This window comes from Scylla paramamosain, chromosome 45 (genome assembly GCF_035594125.1).
Source record: "Scylla paramamosain isolate STU-SP2022 chromosome 45, ASM3559412v1, whole genome shotgun sequence".
Classification (NCBI taxonomy): domain Eukaryota; kingdom Metazoa; phylum Arthropoda; class Malacostraca; order Decapoda; family Portunidae; genus Scylla; species Scylla paramamosain.
In genome coordinates this window covers 8917453-8940251 of record NC_087195.1, presented here as the reverse complement: position 1 = coordinate 8940251, position 22799 = coordinate 8917453, and the positions used below count along the sequence as shown (strand labels likewise).

At 37.6% G+C, this 22799-nt stretch overlaps 1 protein-coding gene across 1 annotated transcript in view; it reads left to right on the top strand.

Annotated features, from left to right (window-relative positions):
- LOC135094276 (sodium-dependent high-affinity dicarboxylate transporter 3-like) overlaps positions 1-22799 on the top strand; it is a 54937-nt gene that overhangs the window by 28992 nt on the left and 3146 nt on the right. Inside the window, exons 4-8 of the mRNA XM_063994257.1 lie at positions 3706-3836; positions 9258-9403; positions 13928-14188; positions 21614-21730; positions 22307-22513. Coding sequence (XP_063850327.1) covers positions 3706-3836; positions 9258-9403; positions 13928-14188; positions 21614-21730; positions 22307-22513 — 862 coding nt within the window. The remainder of the gene's footprint in view (positions 1-3705; positions 3837-9257; positions 9404-13927; positions 14189-21613; positions 21731-22306; positions 22514-22799) is intronic.

The following is a 22799-nucleotide window of genomic DNA, read 5'->3' as shown; positions in this document are numbered from 1 at the left end:
TGCTTATGTTGTCACCCTTTCTTCTCCGTTGGGCTCCTCCGATCACAATCTCATATCTTTATCTTGTCCTATCACTCCAATCCCTCCTCAGGATCCCCCTAAGCGAAGGTGCCTCTGGCGTTTTGCCTCTGCTAGTTGGGGGGACCTGAGGAGGTATTTTGCTGATTTTCCTTGGAATGACTACTGCTTCCGTGTCAGAGACCCGTCTTTGTGTGCTGAGCGCATAACAGAGGTGATAGTGTCTGGCATGGAGACGTACATTCCTCACTCTTTTTCTCGTCCTAAACCTTCTAAACCTTGGTTTAACACAGCTTGTTCTCGTGCTATACATGATAGAGAGGTGGCCCACAAAAGGTACTTAAGCCTTCCATCACCAGAATCTCATGCACTTTATATTTCTGCCCGGAACCATGCCAAGTCTGTTCTCCAACTACCCAAAAACTCCTTCATTAACAGAAAATGTCAAAACCTTTCAAGATCTAACTCCCCTCGTGATTTCTGGCATCTAGCCAAAAATATTTCCAATAACTTTGCTTCTTCTTCTTACCCTCCTCTACTTCAACCAGATGGCACCACTGCTATCACATCTATTTCTAAAGCTGAACTCTTTGCTCAAACCTTTGCTTAAAACTCTACCTTGGACGATTCTGGGCTCCTCTCCTCCACCCTCTGACTACTTCATGCCACCTATTAAAATTCTTCGCAATGATGTTTTCCATCCCCTCGCTGGCCTAAACCCTCGGAAGGCTTATGAACCTGATGGGATCCCTCCTATTGTTCTCCGAAACTGTGCCTCCGTGCTTGCACCTTGCCTAGTCAAACTCTTCCAGTTCTGTCTGTCAACATCTACCTTTCCTTCTTGCTGGAAGTTTGGCTACATTCAACCTGTTCCTAAAAAGGGTGACCGCTCTAATCCCTCAAACTACCGTCCTATTGCTTTAATCTCCTGCTTATCTGAAGTTTTTGAATCTATCCTCAACAGGAAGATTCTTAAACATCTATCACTTCACAACCTTCTATCTGATCGCTAGTATGGGTTCCGTCAAGGCCGCTCTACTGGTGATCTTCTGGCTTTCCTTACTGAGTCTTGGTCATCCTCTTTTAGAGATTTTGGTGAAACTTTTGCTGTTGCCTTGGACATATCAAAAGCCTTTGATAGAGTCTGGCACAAAGCTTTGATTTCCAAAGTACCCTCCTACGGTTTCTATCCTTCTCTCTGTAACTTCATCTCAAGTTTCCTTTCTGATCGTTCTATTGCTGCTGTGGTAGACGGTCACTGTTCTTCTCCTAAATCTATTAACAGTGGTGTTCGTCAGGATTCTGTCCTGTCACCCACTCTTTTCTTATTATTCATTAATGATCTTCTAAACCAAACTTCTTGTCCTATCCACTCCTACGCTGATGATACCACCTTGCACTTTTCCATGTCTTTTCATAGACGTCCAACCCTTCAGGAGGTAAACATATCACGCAGGGAAGCCACAGAACGCCTGACTTCTGATCTTTCTAAAATTTCTGATTTGGGCAGAGCAAACTTGGTATTGTTAAATGCCTCAAAAACTCAATTCCTCCATCTATCAACTCGACACATCCTTCCAGACAACTATCCCCTCTTCTTCAATGACACTCAACTGTCCCCCTCTTCTACACTGAACATCCTCGGTCTGTCCTTTACTTATAATCTGAACTGGAAACTTCACATCTCATCTCTAGCTAAAACAGCTTCTATGAAGTTAGGTGTTCTGAGACGTCTCCGCCAGTTTTTCTCACCCCCCCAGCTGCTAACTCTGTACAAGGGCCTTATCCGTCCATGTATGGAGTATGCTTCACATGTCTGGGGGGGATTACACTCATACTGCTCTTCTAGACAGGATGGAATCAAAAGCTTTTCGTCTCATCAACTCCTCTCCTCTAACTGATTGTCTTCAGCCTCTCTCTCACCGCCGCAATGTTGCATCTCTAGCTGTCTTCTACCGCTATTTTCATGCCAACTGCTCTTCTGATCTTGCTAACTGCATGCCTCCCCTCCTTCCGCGGCCTCGCTGCACAAGACTTTCTTCTTTCTCTCACCCCTATTCTGTCCACCTCTCTAACGCAAGAGTTAGCCAGTATTCTCAATCATTCATCTCTTTCTCTGGAAAATTCTGGAACTCCCTGCCTGCTTCTGTATTTCCACCTTCCTATGACTTGAATTCCTTCAAGAGGGAGGTTTCAAGACACTTATCCACCAATTTTTGACCACTGCTTTGACCCTTTTATGGGACTGGCATTTCAGTGGGCATTTTTTTTATTAGATTTTTGTTGCCCTTGGCCAGTGTCCTTCCTACATAAAAAAAAAAAAAAAAAAACTGTCCCCACGGTATCAGGTATTAACTCGCTGCTTCCCCAGCGTCGGATATCGAGAATGAAAGGAGGAGGAAAACCGTCACATTTAACATCCCAGAACAAGAAAGTATCACAAGATGTAATAATCCACATTCTCCCGGCGTCGGATACGCCCAGGAGCGGTAGGCCACGGGTTGGAAACATGGACGCGCAGGTCGACTCGCTCGCCTGCCACCGCTTGATGTTGTCACGTAACTCGGGAGGCCGAGCACACGTGTTGCCTCCAGCAGGGCGAGGTCGAGGCGTCACGGGTAATGCGGAGGAAATGTAAACCAGGAATGTTGCCTGACTAGGCACACGCCTGGTCCACAGTCTCGTCAACCAGTCGAGATGCTAGAAATGAGCAGCAGAATACTGGAACAGTTAGATGACCCAGCTCAGAACAGCAGCAACTCATGCGAGTTAAGTTGGCTGGAGAGACCACGGTCGAGACCACGGAGAGACCACGCGGTCGAGTCCCAACTTAGTCTGCCACCAATAAATATCACACCATACCCGTAGGTCGGGTCGGGTACGAACATCTCTGCTTCGGAAGTACGAGGGAAGCAGGAAAGAGGAGAACAGGTGACGATTGTGAAATGAGGCAGTCTTTCCTTCACAGTTATTTTGAGGGAGTTATCAGAGAAGCCCCAGAGAGGAGCTTCCCTCAGCCAATCTGATCAGGTAACTTGCTAGAGATCACTGGATCTGGATCAGTGGAGTCAGTGTCGAGTACGAAACGAACAAGTCAGAAGTACTCTGGGCCAATGGGGTCAGTACCATCTCAATTCCAACTATCATATTCAAATCCCAACCCACCTATTTTACAGTAATTAGTTTTTACCTTTTTTTTATTCTTTTTAATTTGACCTACGCAATATTTTTATTAGTTTTAGTTTTCTTTTCAACATTATCAGCAGTTTTATGAATCTTTTAATTCGGCGTCATATGACATTTTGTTGTGCCGCTAAGGAAAAAATGATCAAATCGCTTTACTTCTCTTCATCTTATTCAAGAATCGTGGCTTATCTAACCCTAGGTTCCTTACTGAAGAGGAAACCTAAATGTGAGGACCTGTGACAATAACAAAAATCGCACACGAGTCTCCTAAGTGCCTACAGGAGTAAAAAGCTTCCTTGAGACAGTCAAATTGGTATCTCTTTGTGCAGAGGAGGTATAAATTATTAAACTTTCTACGACTAACGTTCTTACCATTCAAACTTGTCGACAATTTTCATGTGCAATTAAGTAGTTTTCCTTTCTTGTGCATTCAATTTCACTTTATGAACAGCATTCATGACACACCAACAATTTATCTTCAACTAATTTTCTTATTTCAAGGTCAGAGTCCTCGCCTGCTTGCTCTCGGCTTCATGATCGTTACCAGCTTCCTTTCTATGTGGATCTCAAATACCGCCACCGCTGCTATGATCGTGCCTATCGTGGATGCTGTAGTGAAGGAACTGACGAAGGTGAAGTTGAGAAAGATAGGTGTCAAAAAACAGGCAGAACAATGTGAAAAAAAGAACGGCATAAATAAGTGGTGATAATTAGATATGGAGAGAGTAGAAAGAATATGGGATGGGATGATAAAAAAAAAAAAAAAGAGGGGTTCAGGAATGTAATGGAGAATTTTGTGAGCTAAGCAACCCAGATGTCTCATCTGAACCCCTCCCTACAATCGCGCAATAAAAAATCTTGTTACTGTAATTTCATGTGCATATAAATGCATTCAGCATATATCAATATACTTTTTGCTGATTTATATTAAGAATTTTTCCTACATTGCAAGTATTTTTACATAATTTCCAGAGGAAATACTGAAAGTTCATGTCTTATGAACATCAGTAGGAATACTGTAGTCATCACTACTTTTAAATACGACACGCTGCAAGTCTATAAACTATTTGATTTACAGCCCCAAAAATAAAAGAAACACATGACACTACTTAATATGATAAACCATAGTCAGGGACATTGCGGTAAATTGATATGGTTATTTTATGGAGCGATTGTTTCAACTCACTCCGGAATCGATTATCATGGCGAGAGTGGTCGCGGCCGTTCAAACCCAAACAAACTTCTCACAGGGTGTGCAGCTCTGCCACTAACGTGTTACCCACCCCTTTGTTCAAATACAATCGATAGCTATAAATTTCCTAGTGATGGTGAGCTGAGGAGGTGATGGATAGCTGCTGTTAGGAAAGACACGTGGCGTCCTGCAGCAGCCTGCCAAGAGTGTCACAGGCACTTCACGGAGGACGATAATGTTGCTCTCCTTACTGTAGGTAAGTTATGCTCAAAGCTCTATAGGGCGTGTCAAGAGCTCGGGTGAGCGGTGTAGTCACGTCCGCCAGTGCCCTGCAGCACTCGTGGTATTTGTTTTAGCTTGACTCATTGCGATCATTTTCACCAAGTCATTCAAGATGTCGATTTCCAATGAAAAATTGTTGTTTATATATATATATATATATATATATATATATATATATATATATATATATATATATATATATATATATATATATATATATATATATATATATATATATGTATATATAAATATATATATATATATATATATATATATATATATATATATATATATATATATATATATATATATATATATATATATATATATATATATATATATATATATATATATATATATATATATATATATATATATATATATATATATATATATATATATATATATATATATATATATATATATATATATATATATATATATATATATATATATATATATATATATATATATATATATATATATATATATATATATATCTATATATATATACATATATATATATATATATATATATATATATATATATATATATATATATATATATATATATATATATATATATATATATATATATATATATATATATATATATATATATATATATATATATATATATATATATATATATATATATATATATATATATATATATATATATATATATATATATATATATATATATATATATATTTTTTTTTTTTTTTTTTTTTTTTTTTTTTTTTCTGCAGCATTATTATCCCGTTTCTATTAGGAGTAATTTCTTTGGAATAAGTCTCCTCCATTTAACCCTGTCCTGCGCCATTTCAAGGTCCAAGGTCTTCTCCATGCCGTCTGGCACAATTCAGTCCTTCCATCTCGTCCTGGGTACTCCTCTCTTCCTCCTGCCGCCCACTTCCATGTCAATTATCTGCCTTTCATAGCTCCCTTCTTCTCTCCTCATAACATGACCAAACCATCTCAACCGCACCTCCTGCACCTTCTTACTCACACTTAAGCGTAATTGTCCCTCTTGTGACGTCATTCTTAATTCTATCCTTCCTTGTCACTCTACTGATCCACCTAAGCATTCTCATTTTTATCAATTCCATTTTCTTTTCATTACTTTTATTCACTGTCACAGTCTCTAGACCATACATCATAGCTGGTCTCACCACTGTTCTATGAACTTTCCCTTTTAGCTTCATTGGCATTCTTTTGTCACAGAGGACATCTGACATATTACACCAGATTTTTTTTTTTTTCTATTCCGCCTGTATCCTCCTGGTAACTTCTACCTCTTCGTTTCCTTTTGCTACAACCGTTGAACGTAGATATCTGAAATCCCTCACTCTGTTCAGAGACTGACCATCAAGGGTCATGCTCCTCGTGTCTCTGTTCCTACCTTGATCCTGGTGTGCCATCACCATATATTCCGTCTTCTACTTATTTGCATTCCCCGCCTTTCCAGTGTTATACGCCACTCCTCCATCCTCTCTTCCACTTCTTGTTTTGATTTACCAACTAACACCACATCATCCACATAGATGTCCCATGGCACTCCTCTTCTTACCCCCTCCGTCAACACACCAAACACTACATTAAAGTGGAAGGGGTCAAAAGCTGAGCCTTTATACAGCCCAACCTTCACATCAAAACTCTCAATCATGCCTGCTACAGTACCCTCGTTTTCACATTTGTGTACACTTCCATACTTCTCTGGCACCATTTTCTTCCTTAAGCATCTCCATGCTTCTTGTTTCGGGAATCATTTATATGCTTTCTCCAAATCCATAAATATTGCGCTTATCTCTCTCTGCTTCTCCCTCTATTTTTCTATAATCTGTCTTAGCATAGCTGTCTCGCATCCATAATCCTCTCCAAGATCTTCATTGTGCTGGACAGGAGCTTTATCCCACGATAATTTGCACAGTCCTACACATCGCCTTTCTTCTTGAAAACTGGGACCATTACACTCCCCTGGTATAGCTTCCTGATCTTCAGTCTTCTTCATTAGACCCCACAAAACATGAATTCCTTCCTCCTTTTCACGACCGATTTTGACTGTGTTCGGGGACCGGCATCTCAGTGGGCCTTTTTTTTATGTACATATATTTTTTGTTGTCCTTGGCTTCTGTCCCTCATATATATATATATATATATATATATATATATATATATATATATATATATATATATATATATATATATATATATATATATATATATATATATATATATATATATATATATATATATATATATATATATATATATATAATTTATTTATTTATATAGGAGGGACATCAACCAAGGGCAAGAAAAATTATGATAAAAAAAAATGCTCACTGAGGTGCTGTTCCCCCAAAAAAGTCAAAAGCGGTCGTCAAAAATTAAAGAACAAGTGTACTGGAGACTTCAGGAGCTCAAGTCATAGGAAGGAGGTAATACAAAAGCAAGAAGGGAGTTCAAGAGTTACCAGAGAAAGGGATGAATAAATGAGAGTACTGGTCAACTCTTGCACTAGAGTGGTGGATGGAATGGGGTGAGAGAAACAAAAAAGTCTTGTGCAGCGAGGCCGCGAGAGGAAGGGAAGCATGCAGTTAGCAGGATCAGAAGAGCAGTTAGCATGAAAATAGCGGTAGAAGACAGAAAGAGATGCAACATTACGGCGATGAGAGAGAGGCTGAAGTCATTCAGTTGAGGAGGTTGACATTCAGAGAGGAGTTGATAAGACGAAAACTTATGATTCCATCTTGTCTAAAAGAGCGATATGAATCGAACACCCCCTTCCCTATACATACGGAGCATACTCCATACATGGATGGATGAGTTAGCAGCTGGATTGGGGGGGAGAAAACTGGCGGAAAGGATTCAGAATACATAACTTCATAGAAACTGTTTTAGCTAGAGATGAGATGCGAATTTTCCAGTTCAGATTATAAGTAAAGGACAGACCGTGGTTGTTCAGTGTAGAAGAGGGGAACAGTTGAGTGTCATTGAAGAAGAGGGGATAGTTATCTGGAAGACTGTGTTGAGTTGTTATATGGAGGAACTGAGTTTTTGAGGCACTGAATAATGCTAAATTTGCTTTACCTCAATCAGAAATGTTAGTGAGATCAGACTCCAGGCGTTCTGTGACTTCCTTGTGTGAACTGTTTACTTCCTGAAGGGTTGGACGTCTGATATTTTCAATGCATAAACATGTTGCCTATGGTTTATGCTATCTGTATTAATACGTTTCATATGTATCTCCTTAAAAAGAAAAAAAAATCGCTTTTTTTTTTTTTGTCCGCTTGGTTTGATGTGTAACAAGGTTAGGAAGGTGCCTCGTCACGAATGATTTTGATTTAGCATTTGGGTACCATCACTCCGAATGGATGCCTTTCCTACCCTCGCACCGTGGCTAGGATCCGCATACGTGCACCTGAGGACCCTTTTATCTCCAAAGCGCGCGCGGTCACACTGTAACATGGGGGTTTAAAGAAAAAATATGGACGACCCTTTTTTTTATTATATATATTTCATATGCATAAGGAAACAACTTGTTTTTTTATGGATACAATACAGTTTTACCTGCGTTACAACTCAGAAGGAATGGTGTAAAAAATATGCTGAATATATTAATATGCATGTAGAATGGCTCTACAAGGAAAACTCGAAATTTCTTGTGACTCCATTGAAATAGAAAGTATATAAAGGGATAACGGGCAGGTGAGATGAAAATAATACATGAAGAGATAAAGTGAGAAATGAAAAATATTAAGTCACTGTGATCAAAGAAAAAGGGACGCAAGAATAAATGCATAAATAAGAAATAAGGAAAAAAATAGTAACAAACATTAAACAAAATGAAAGTAACTGGAAAAATAAAATATAAGGAGGATAGAAGGTCAGGAGAAAGCAAAGATGTGAAGTGGAAATGTAAAGGCATTAGGCACAAGCATGAAAGCTGAGTAAAAATAAATAGCAAAATATGTGTTAACTAAAATATAAGGAAAATTATATGTAAGAACAGACACGCAATAGACAAACAGGATTGTGCGACTGGGTATAAGATTGAAGTAAGGATAAGTAATAAGGATAACAGATGGGGGTAGGTTTTGGAAAGACGAGAGAACAGACTAGCTTGCAAGGATGGAAAGAGGGATGTAAGTACTACGAGCATAAAATGTAAGAGATGTGGGAGTTAAAGGTGTAAGTTGTGACAAGTAGACGGTGATGAAAAGAGTAATGACCTGGTCAAAGACTTGTAACTTAGCGATTTACCTACTAAGATTTTTTTTCGGTTTAGACTTCTTCCCTCGTCGGGATATAACTAGGGAAATATGGACCAGCGAGTTTTATAATCAATTACCAGGGATCTGCCAGGGAATCAGAAGAAATATGTTCTTGGTAATTTTTCTTAAGTAAAGTTAGATGAAAAATGCACTCAGTTGTAAGGTTGTCGGTGATGAGTCAATAAGGACGAAGATGACAGGTGGACATATGTATTAAATGCAATATTCGGTGGCCGTCACGTGTAAACCTGTTGATTTTTTGCAGTTTCCATAATATCCTTAAGTGTGACCTTCTTCAGTTACGAGAGATGGATGTGATAGAGGCCAATGAAGACAGTCACCACTTAGGATTCACGAATCACTGCGAGGAGACAGGACACATTGCCAAAAACATGTATTTCCGACGTGGAACAGACGATACATACATCGACATGCATTCCATAAAGTGAGTCTTGTATATAGACCAAACATGCTGCTGGTCCGACGTGCATCTAACGTGTGTCCGTATATCCTGTCTACAGTACCCTTCGGGTTCTGTCAACTAATGTACATTTTCTTTGACTTGACTTTACCTTGTGATATGTCTTACCTGCCGTATCAGCTTTGCTTACTAATTCCCTGTTATAATTTTTACGTTGTGTGTTGACCTTATGATCTTTCTTGCCTTACCAGTCTTGCTTATTTCGCTGCTATCATTTTACGACCACGTTCAACATTGACGTTCGTTCATCTTGTGATCTGAATTTATCTGTCTTAATCTTGCTCACTGCCGCTTGAAGGACTTAATAATCGTTTCTTCACAGGTAAATTACTTTATTTGGCTTCAATGAAAGTGATCAGTTATTTAGATTTAAAGAAATCACACACTTTCTTAAGACAAAAAAACATTTCTGTTGTTTTCTGATATAACAATCTTCCATACATTGACGATTTAACGTTCACTGTACAATCCACTCTTATGCTTCATGGTAAATTACATAAATATACTGCGACTCAAATATTAAAGTACGCAAAAAAAAAGTCTTTCGTTGATCAAGTTTTATTAATCTTATTCACTTCATGATGATTCTCTCTCTCTCTCTCTCTCTCTCTCTCTCTCTCTCTCTCTCTCTCTCTCTCTCTCTCTCTCTCTCTCTCTCTCTCTCTCTCTCTCTCTCTCTCTCTCTCTCTCTCTCTCTCTCTCTCTCTCTCTCTCTCTCTCTCTCTCTCTCTCTCTCTCTCTCTCTCTCTCTCTCTCTCTCTCTCTCTCTCTCTCTCTCTCTCTCTCTCTCTCTCTCTCTCTCTCTCTCTCTCTCTCTCTCTCTCTCTCTCTCTCTCTCTCTCTCTCTCTCTCTCTATATATATATATATATATATATATATATATATATATATATATATATATATATATATATATATATATATATATATATCACAGTATATTTATGTATTTTACCATGAAGCATAAGAGTGGATTGTACAGTGAACGTGAAATCGTCAATGTATGGAAGATTGTTATATCTAAAAACAACAGAAATATTTATATAATATAGATATGTAACAAATATGTGTGTGTGTGTGTGTGTGTGTGTGTGTGTGTGTGTGTGTGTGTGTGTGTGTGTGTGTGTGTGTGTGCGTGTAATAATAATAATAATAATAATAATAATAATAATGATAATAATAATAATAATAACAATAAACGGTTTATTATTCTGGCAGTTAAGAAACTGAAAATGTACAGAGGGGGTGGGGAAATACTTAACATTAATCCTAAAGGTAAGTCTAATCTAGAGGGGACTACTGATTGACGGCTCACACCATGGTGGGAATCGCGCTGAGTCTGTACCGGTCCTTGCGCGGCGCCTTTAGGGGTGTTATCTTGTTGTGGTATCTGGTGGCACGAATCGGGCGAGGCGCGTCAGGCGGCAGCATGTGTCTGAGACGTGGATGATGCATTAGTCCCCTTCTAAACTTCTCCAAAGCCTCTCGGTGCCTGGCGGATAGTTTAGACAGACTCAGGGTGGTCAGGGCTTTATCATAGGTGGTGTACACAGGGCCAAGGATCACCCTGCACGTCCTTTTCTGTGTGTGTGCTTTATATATATATATATATATATATATATATATATATATATATATATATATATATATATATATATATATATATATATATATATATATATATATATATATATATATATATATATATACTACTTCTAATCTCTAAAAAGTCCATCTGTCTACAGACACACATCTTATACGCCTTCAAGACAGGAAACAAAGTGCGCGTAAAAAAAAAAAAAAAATTCTCTCTCTCTCTCTCTCTCTCTCTCTCTCTCTCTCTCTCTCTCTCTCTCTCTCTCTCTCTCTCTCTCTCTCTCTCTCTCTCTCTCTCTCTCTCTCTCTCTCTCTCTCTCTCTCTCTCTCTCTCTCTCTCTCTCTCTCTCTCTATATATATATATATATATATATATATTTTATATATATATATATATATATATATATATATATATATATATATATATATATATATATATATATATATATATATATATATATATATATATATATATATATATATATATATATATATATATATATATATATATATATATATATATATATATATATATATATATATATATATATATATATATATATATATATATATATATATATATATATATATATATATATATATATATATATATATATATATATATATATATATATATATATATAAAATATATATATATATATATATATATATATATATATATATATATATATATATATATATATATATATATATATATATATATATATATATATATAAATATATATATATATATATATATATATATATATATATATATATATATATATATATATATATATATATATATATATATATATATATATATATATATATATATATATATATATATATATATATATATATATATATATATATATATATATATATATATATATATATATATATATATATATATATATATATATATATATATATATATATATATATATATATATATATATATATATATATATATATATATATATATATATATATATATATATATATATATATATATATATATATATATATATATATATATATATATATATATATATATATATATATATATATATATATATATATATATATATATATATATATATATATATATATATATATATATATATATATATATATATATATATATATATATATATATATATATATATATATATATATATATATATATATATATATATATATATATATATATATATATATATATATATATATATATATATATATATATATATATATATATATATATATATATATATATATATATATATATATATATATATATATATATATATATATATATATATATATATATATATATATATATATATATATATATATATATATATATATATATATATATATATATATATATATATATATATATATATATATATATATATATATATATATATATATATATATATATATATATATATAAAATATATATATATATATATATATATATATATATATATATATATATATATATATATATATATATATATATATATATATATATATATATATATATATATATATATATATATATATATATATATATATATATATATATATATATATATATATATATATATATATATATATATATATATATATATATATATATATATATATATATATATATATATATATATATATATATATATATATATATATATATATATATATATATATATATATATATATATATATATATATATATATATATATATATATATATATATATATATATATATATATATATATATATATATATATATATATATATATATATATATATATATATATATATATATATATATATATATATATATATATATATATATATATATATATATATATATATATATATATATATATATATATATATATATATATATATATATATATATATATATATATATATATATATATATATATATATATATATATATATATATATATATATATATATATATATATATATATATATATATATATATATATATATATATATATATATATATATATATATATATATATATATATATATATATATAGAGAGAGAGAGAGAGAGAGAGAGAGAGAGAGAGAGAGAGAGAGAGAGAGAGAGAGAGAGAGAGAGAGAGAGAGAGAGAGAGAGAGAGAGAGAGAGAGAGAGAGAGAGATGTGTGTGTCATACATATATATATATATATATATAGAGAGAGAGAGAGAGAGAGAGAGAGAGAGAGAGAGAGAGAGAGAGAGAGAGAGAGAGAGAGAGAGAGAGAGAGAGAGAGAGAGAGAGAGAGAGAGAGATTTTTTTTTTGCGTTCGCACTTTGTATCCTGTCTTGAAGGCGTATAAGAAGTGTATCTGTAGACAGATGGAGTCTTTAGTACAGCAGAAATGGATATATATATATATATATATATATATATATATATATATATATATATATATATATATATATATATATATATATATATATATATATATATATATATATATATATATATATATATACACGAGTATATATATATATATATATAAAACACACACACACACACACGTGTGTGTGTGTGTGCTCCCTGGAAACATCTCTAGTGTTAGACAATTTTTCTCGCTTTTCTTGGACTCTTACGTGTGATGACTTGTAAATGAATTTTTACATTTTTTTTTTTTTTCACGAAAGTCAGGAAAAAAAGTGGTCTACATTTCATTATTTTGTTTGTATTTATCTGCGTGAATTGTAAGCATGAAAATGAAAAATTTGCTTTTGATACAGAAAATGCCGAATCTTTATTTAGGTTGCAATAAGTACTATCTTCCTTGTGATATTTTTGGCTTTCTTGAATGTAGAATTTTTCAATGTAAAAACTTACAGAGAGGAAATGAATGAAGAAAGTGAAATCGAGCAAGTAGAAGTACTTGAAGTCACCGCTGCAAGGACAAGGAAGGAGGACGCCGGAACAGAGGGAGAAACTAGAAAAGAAGCGGAAAGGCGAAAGCTCGAAGCGGTAAAAATGGAATGTCTCTCATTGAAACAAATGCTGTTCCTTTCCGTCGCCTTCTCGGCTAACACTGGAGGCACAGGATCACCTCTTGGCTGTGGGCCCAATATAGTGTTAATGGGACTGCTGGACAGGTAAAGCATCAAAGACTGCACTATGTATGAATGTAGAATGAATGAGCGGGACGTGTGATTTCTCTTCTTTTTTTTTATGTAAGAGGGCCACTGGCCAAGAGCAACAAAATTTTTCAATAAAAAAAAAGCCCCAATCAATGCCAGTTCCAATAGAGATTCCAAATAGAAAAATCAAGTAATGGAGGATTAGAGTCTTGAAACCTCCCTCTTGAAGGAGTTCAAGTCATAGAAAGGATATAATGAAGCATGTTTGGACTTCCAGAGTCTACCAGAGAAAAGGATGAATAATTGAGAATACTAGTTAGCTCTTGCATTAGAGAGGTGGAAAGGATAAGGATGAGAGAAAGAAGAAAGTCATCTGCATAGAGGCTGAAGGAGGATAGGAGGTGTAGTGGATTCAAGAGTCCTACGATGCACTCACTCCCATTCACGGCAACGTACAGACTTCAGTCAACTCTATTCAACAGCAGCAGAAGTAGGCATGCCATTTAGGTTAGGTTAGGTAATAATAGGTTAGGTATTGCTACACATCATTTAGATTCGGTTAGGTAATGCTAGGTTCGATTAGTGTCCTTAACGGAGGTCTAGCAGGTCAGGTTAGGTAATGCTAGATGCCATTTAAGTTAGGTTAAGTAATGTTAGGTTAGGTAATGCTAGGTTAGATAAGTATTCTTAGGAGTGAGTCCAGGGAGGTCTGTACCTTGCCGTATCTGATGGTAAATGAACGGTACGTCTGATAGTGAAAATAGGGCTGCGCGTGCACTTGCTAACTTGAAACCAGCTGGTCACTAAAACCTACGACAAAGGCATGCACTTAACAAGATCTGAAAAGCATTTGGCGTAAAAATAGCGGTAAAATATAGCAGGTGATACAACACTGCGACGATGAGAAAGAGACTGAAGACAGTCAATTACAGGAAAGGAGTTCATAAGACGAAAATCTTTTGATTCCACCTTGTCTAAAAGCGTGGTATGAGTGGACCCCTTCTCCCCACCATACATGTAAAAGCATACTCCATACATGGACGTATAAGGCCCCTATACATAATAGCTGGGGGGGGGGGATGAGAAAACTGGCGGAGGCGACTCAAAACGCTTAACTTCAGAGAAGCTTTTTCAGCAAGTGATGAGATGTGAAGTTTCCAGTTTGAATTTTAAGTGAAGTTTCCAGTTTGAATTTTAAGTAAAGGACAAACCAGGGTTTTTCAGTGTCCGTGAAAGAATGGGACAGTTGATTGTCATTGAAGAAGAGGGGGATAGTTATCTGGAAGGTTGTGTCGAGTTGATAGATGGAGGAATTGTGTTTTTGAGATTTTACCCCAATCAGGGAAAGATGAAGTAAAGTTATTGGAGATGTATTTGGCTAGGTACCAGAAATCACGTGGGGAGTTTTTATAGTCAGAAGAGTTAGGGAAGAGGTATACAAGACAGATAAGTTGAGCTTGAGAATGACTTCGTAATTGGGCCTAGATGGTGGAAAATTAGGAAGATTCAAGAGCGTGGGCACAAGAGCAAGTTAGGTCGTTGCGCACATAGACACAACAACCAATTTTGAATTAAAAATGAGGGAACAGAGAAGTCCAGTCCCTTAATATGGTGCATTTCAATGTGGTAAGGCTGGAGCTGTAGAGACCACCGTAGCAGACGTTGGTTAGTGAAGCGGTTCCTGTTGAGAAAAGTCAAAGGGTTGTGGTCAGTGTAGATTTGGAGTGGCGGGGTGTTGGACTGAAGATAGTACTCAAACTTCTTGATGGCAGAGATAATGGCTAAAAGTTCTTTCTCGATAGTGCTGTAATTCTTCTGATGGATGTTGAACTTCTCGGAGTGGTAGGCGACTGGGTGAAAGATTCCGTCAGATTCTTGCAGGAGGGCGGCACCCGAAGCGTGATCACTGGCGTCAGTATGTATGATGAAGGGTTTACTGAAGTCGGCCGCACGCAAAACCGGTTCCCGAGCAAGCAAGTTCTTAAGTTGATTGAAGGCATGTTGGCAGGCAGGGGTCCATTCGTACGCCACATTCCCACTAGTTAGTCTAGTAAGTGGCCCAGCTGCGTCTGCGAAGTTTGGACAGAAACGCCGGTAGAACCCCGCCATGCCCAGGAAGCGGCGGAGATCGCGTCGAGTAGTGGGAGTTGGGTACTTCAGTACTGCGTCGACGTTAGCGGTCTTGGGCCGGACGGAGCCTTGTCCAATCTGATGTCCTAGGTAGGAGACGGTGGCAGCTCCGAACGTAGACTTCGCCAGCTTCACGGTGAGGTTCGCTTCCTGCAGACGGCTGAGCACATTCTGGATCTGGTACAGGTGGTCATCCCAGTCATGTGAAAAAATAAGAATATCATCTAAGTAAACCAGCACTCCTTTTAATCCCTGCATTACCTTGTTCATTGCCCTCTGGAAAGTAGCGGGGCAATTCCTCATGCCAAATGGGGCTACTACATACTGGAAAAGTCCAAAAGGGGTGATGAAGGCAGAGACTATCTGAGCTCTTTCAGTAAGGGCTATTTGATAATACCCTTTTAATAGGTCCAGCTTAGTAACAAATTTGGCTTGACCTACTTCATCTATCAGGTCGTCTACCCGAGGCAGAGGATAGGCGTCAGGAATGGTGACGGCGTTGACCCGTCGGTAATCGGTGCAGAATCGCAGTTGTCCGTCCTCCTTGGGTACTAGGAGGCAGGTTGATGCCCATGGGGAGCTGCTGGGTATAGCCAAGCCCTGCTCTAATAAGTACTGGACCTCCTTCTGCATCTGTTCTCGTTTCCGGGGGTTGACTCTGTAGGGAGACTGCTTGATAGGGAAGGTCCCTGGGAGCACCTTCACATCATGGCGGAGGACATTACAGATTTTAGGATGGTCACCGAACACGTCATACTGAGAGATCAATCTTGAGATATCCAGTGCTCGAGAGGATGAAAGATGACGGAGCTGATCATCTAAGTGTTGGATAATGTAGGTGTTGTTTTGCGTGTCCTTGGGATGTATGGTGTTTGTGTCAATCTCAGTGGTAATACATTTATCATACATCAATGAACACACAGAGGCAGGTTTTAACTCTGAGTCAGCCTCCTGGGGTTCAATGATACCACAGGAAGCTACTCTAGGGGTTGGTTGGGCGCCAGTCACAGGGGTTCTACATTTATACATTTTTAGGAGATTAACGTGTATTAACTGTGTTGCCTTTCGGCGGTCTGGAGTGTTTATGATGTAGTTGTTATCTCCTTCCTTTTCCACTACCTCATAGGGACCATGATACTTTACTTGTAATGGGTGTTTAGGTGTGGGTATGAATGCAAGGACTTGATCACCTCTATCAAATACTCTAACTCTGGCCTTCTGATCAAAGTGTTTCTTCATGGTGTTTTGAGATTTGTGTAAGTTATCAGCAAAGGTGCGAACTTTAGTGAGTGTGGCTTTAAGGTTGTTCAAGTATTTAGTTACAGAGACAAGTTTGTGGGTAGTGGAATCTAACAATTTGTCTTTAATAATCCTTAACGGTCCCCGCACTTTCCTACCGAACAGGAGCTCGAATGGGGAAACTCCTGTACTCTCGTTAGGTGCTTCCCTGATGGCAAAAAGCATGTAGGGGAGTGCGTCATCCCATTCGCTCTCCTGCTCGTGACAGAATTTGCGTAGAAGTCCTTTCATTGTCTGATGAAATCTTTCTAGAGCGCCCTGTGACTGCGGGTGATAGGCAGAAGACAAGGTTTGTGCGATACCAAGCTCTTTTAACACCTCTGTGAAGAGAACGCTAGTGAAATTAGTTCCTCGGTCACTCTGAATGGTTTGAGGAATCCCGAAGGTAGTAAAGAAGTGGTTTAGCTTGGACATAATAGTGTTGGTGTTGATTTTACGTATCGGAAAGGCTTCGGGATACCTAGTTGTTGGGTCAAGAATTGTTAGGATATATTCATTACCTTTCTTGGTTTTTGGAAGAGGCCCCACAATGTCAATTATTATTTTATGAAATGGCTCTGAGGGAACAGCAATAGGTTGGAGAGGATAGGGTGGGATAGTTACGTTAGGTTTACCCGCTATCTGGCCGAGATGACAAGTACTGACGTAATTCTTCACATCCTCCCTTAATCCTGGCCAGTAAAAGTCAGCGAGGATCTTCTCACATGTCTTCTTGATGCCCAAGTGACCAACAAAACTTTCATGAGCGATCTCTAGTATGGAATGTCTGAGTATGGTAGGCACAACCACCTGGTGGGCTTCTGCCCAAGCAGCATTATCTGGGACCTTAGAGGGCCGGAACACTCTCATGAGAACTCCATCCTGTTTGTAAAAGGCAGGGTAATGAGTAATTTGATCTGGAGGGATAACCTTGTCATGAAATTGAGTCAAAGTAGTGTCTTCCTGTTGAGCCTCAGTGAGAAGTTTTTCAGAAAATATTTGATTGAGTTCAAGTGGGGATGGGCTCTTCTTTGGAAGTGAGAAAGACTGATCAGATTTCCTTGCTTGTGCACGAGTAGTGACACAAACAGGGAATAAGCCTGGTTGTTGCTCTTCTAACTGTACAGTGGGGTTATCCATCAGCATTGTGTCACTAATTACCAAAGGGGGAGTCACCTTACTGCCAGCTAGGTCATTAGCGAGGAGTAGTTGAGCATTAGGGATGGGTAAGGGTGGTTCTTCACTAACTCCTATTATCACCACCTCTTACTAGTGGGCTATCAAGATGTACTTTAGCTAATGCAATGGGGGAAGGGGTCATGGAAGTCTTTTAAATATACCTTTTCACCTGTGTAACACTGTTCAATACCAGGGACTGCTGACTTCAGCACTAGGGACTGAGCTGAACAGGTGTCTCTGACAATCTTAACTGGGTGATCCTTGTTATCAATGCTGATGGTGCCTACAGACCTGAAAGGCTCAAATAAGTCTTTAGGTACAGGGAAGGAGGGAAGAGCTTGTATGGAAGCAACTGGCTTGGCAGGATATGTTTGAGCTACCTTGCACTTGGGATTAGGACAGTTCTTTATGAGGTGCCCGGCTGTTTACAAAAAGCACAAAATAGAGGTGGTCGAGTACTATTGCCGGTCATTTTACCAACCCCTGAGTTACCCGAGTTTATCTTACCACTAGGAGTCTCGGTCAGCTTGTCTGAAGTTGCCTTGCGATTCACCAGGGAGAAAAGGTCCGCTAACTGAGCGGCTTTGAGAGGATCTTTTTCTTCTTTGTTGGTGATGTGTAACATTACTGAGTAAGGGAGCTTACGCATGAACTCTTCTAAGGCTAAGAGATTTACTAATTCGTCGTACGTGGTTATCGCGGCTGACTTAAGCCAACGCTTGAGAGCTCTCAGTTTCTCTGAGGCAAACTCTAGATAGGTTTGTAGGTTTGTTGCGGAGTTTTGAACATTTTTCGAAAAGACTGACGGTATCCTTCTGTGGTAATGGTAATCCGTGTTGTTTTCGAGGCCGTTCAAAATAGTTAAAGCCTTTCGGCTGAGTTTGGGTTTAAGAAGCCAAGGCCAGTCTTCTCGGGGCAGTTCAAAATGTACTACTGTGTCCTCGAACTGTCCAAAGAAAGTTTCGGGGTCTTTGTCAAAGAACTGAGGGAGTAGTGAGAGATATTTAGTTAACTTTTGTTTGAGGTCAGCTGTGGTGGTTGATCGAGATTTTAATTGTGCGAGTTGGGTCTCGTGGATTCTTTCTTTTTCTCTCTTCTCTCTTTCTTTTTCCTCCTTTTCTTTTACATATGCCAGATCTCTTTCCGCTTTTTCTTTTTGAAAAGCTAGTTCTTCTCGCCTTACTTTCAGCTTTTCGAGTTCGAGCATTAAACTGGCGTCGTGCTGTGAAGCAGCACTAGTGGCTTCACCTCCAAGGTGAACTAGGATTTGAGTTCGGAGTTCTTCCTTCCGAATGTCAGACGGATATTAGAGATCAAACTGTCGGGCTATGTACTTTAAATCATTCTTTGTCACTTTGGCAGTTTGTAGCTCCGCCACAGAAGGATTACTGCAAAATGCGTCCAAGTTTAACTCATGCGACATGATTAATGAGCGTGAGGTCAATTGAACCAAATCAAGTGTGTCTGAGCCCTACACTGAAACCTGATCCAAGACCTAGGTTCGCCACCACGAGTCGGAAGGACCCACGTGAACGACAGGTTCGAAACCACGAGTCGGAGGGAAATGAGTTGACCCGCGTGCATCGACAGAGACTCGTTTTTGAGTCTAGTTGAGTCAAGGTTAGCAACGCCTTAACTGTGCTTCTGAAGAGGCAACGAATCGAAGAAGTGTAGCGATAATCACTGCCCCAAAATGACTACCATAGAACTAACACTTAAGCACTTGTAATGGCTTGCCGTATTCGCTGCTTTCAAGCAAAGAGTGGAACGCAAGTTCCCAAGTTTTAAGGAGTCTCGGAGTTCGGGGTGAAGGTCACTACTAGGGGAATCGAACCGACACTAAAGCAACACTGAGGAAATCAATTGTTAGGTTTTTAACGCTTTTATGACTAGACGCCGGTACCTCGCGTACTTTTAAAGCGGAAAAACGCAAAAATTCACCAACAAAGAAATAAGCACAACTTCATATACACTCGAGAGCAGGAAAGGAACTAGTGTAGTTATATGTATGTGTAAACATGTGTAATATCCCGGACGGGCCCCCAATTGTTATGTGTGAGCATACACTGAACTCTAGGGGATGGACCATGAAGGGGTGTCGCTCACACTAACAATGGAAGGGTTAAAAGAAAAGGAGACATTTTAACTGCTATTTAATATCTTAAAGTTAACCCTTAAATTAAGTAACAATACAAAATTGAAGATTATTTAAGTAAGTAAAAGTAAGTAACAAGGAGTGGCAATCTGAACTGGACTGAATAACTTAAAAGACTGGTTCAGTTAATAACTTAAGCCAAGTTAGTAAATGCATATAGATACAAATTACAAAAATAAACACCTTTACATATACATAATAGAAAATAAATATAAATGTGTTTGTGTGTGTGTGTGTGTTTATGTGTGTGTGTGTGTGGGTGTGTAACACTGGTGTAACTCTTACCACCGCTCTCGAGTGTATATGAGGCTCCCAGCGTATGCCAAGGCGACCTCAGAGCTGTAGCGACCCTTGGAGGAGACTGAAGCTCGATGGAACTCCACCCCTCGTTATCGGCTTGGTAGCCTGCTAGAGGTCACGTATCCAGTATGCCTCAAGCTATACACGTGGCAGCGCCACGAGTTGAGAGGCAGGCACCTGGTTCCGTGGTAGAGTAGTCACGTGTGTGACATATATATATATATATATATATATATATATATATATATATATATATATATATATATATATATATATATATATATATATATATATATATATATATATATATATATATATAATTATTTTCCTACCGCAATGCAATCCACCTATATGTTTTTTTTTTTTCTCACATCTTATACTCCATCTTTCTTCAACAGCTTTGGCAACTCAATGGGACTTAATTTTGCTACGTGGATGATGTTCAATGTGCCAGGAGTTATACTGTGCGCTTTATTAGGCTGGCTGTGGCTACAGATACTCTTCATGCGCTGTGGGTATGTATTAGTAAGTCTGTATATGTACATATGTCATTCACTCTCTTGCGGTCGTCTGCCGGTCACCCACCCAACCATCATTCTCCTACGGAAAGAGCTCGGAGTTCATAGTGACCGATCTTTAGGTATGACTGAGACCACTCACACGTCATACACCGGGACAGCAAGGTCACAACCCCTCGGTTCACATCCCGTAGCTACTGTACTTCCTGCTAGATGAGCAGGAACTACACATTAAGAGGCTCGGACTTTTACCCCGCTGTACACGGGATACGAACTCGGGCCTCTCCCATTGTGAGCCGAGTGTGCTAACCACTACACTATGTAGTGTGTGTGTGTGTGTGTGTGTGTGTGTGTGTGTGTGCGAGAGAGAGAGAGAGAGAGAGAGAGAGAGAGAGAGAGAGAGAGAGAGAGAGAGAGAGAGAGAGAATGTAGGCAAAAAAAAAAATAATAATAATAATAATAATTAATATCCTTCCTGATCAACATCTGAGCTTTCGCCATCCGCAGATCATGGAAATACCATAAAAAGTAAAAAAAAAATACCACTTGTAATGTCTCTTGCATCTCCTTCAGGAAGAACCGCGTCCAGAGATCAACGCCGGAGAAGGAACATGCCCTCAGGAAATTCATTGAGGGGCATTACCGTGCTTTGGGACCCGTAAGTAGGAAGGAAGCTGTAGTGGTTACCTCATTTTTCATCCTCGTGATGCTGTGGGTTTTCCGTGATCCTGGTTTCATCCCCGGCTGGGCTACGTACTATACAACGCCTGGTGATTCAGTGTGAGTGTTTTAGAGAACTTTTTATTTCGTCTTTTTTTTTTTTTATTGTGTGGAAGGGGGGGGAGCACGGGCTATTTATTCTTGAGTCCATTATGTGGAGGGAATGAGGCTGGCGGAGAGACGTCACTGGGGGCCTCACGGCGGGAAGAGCAGTAGCGGGGACCGTGAGATCTGCGGTGGGTCAGAGATAACAGGCATCTCTTTCCGCTTTAAGTGCGCGATAGTTTAGGAGTACATGAGTGTGCTATTGTGAGGGTATTTTTATGGGATGAGCAGATTCGTTTGG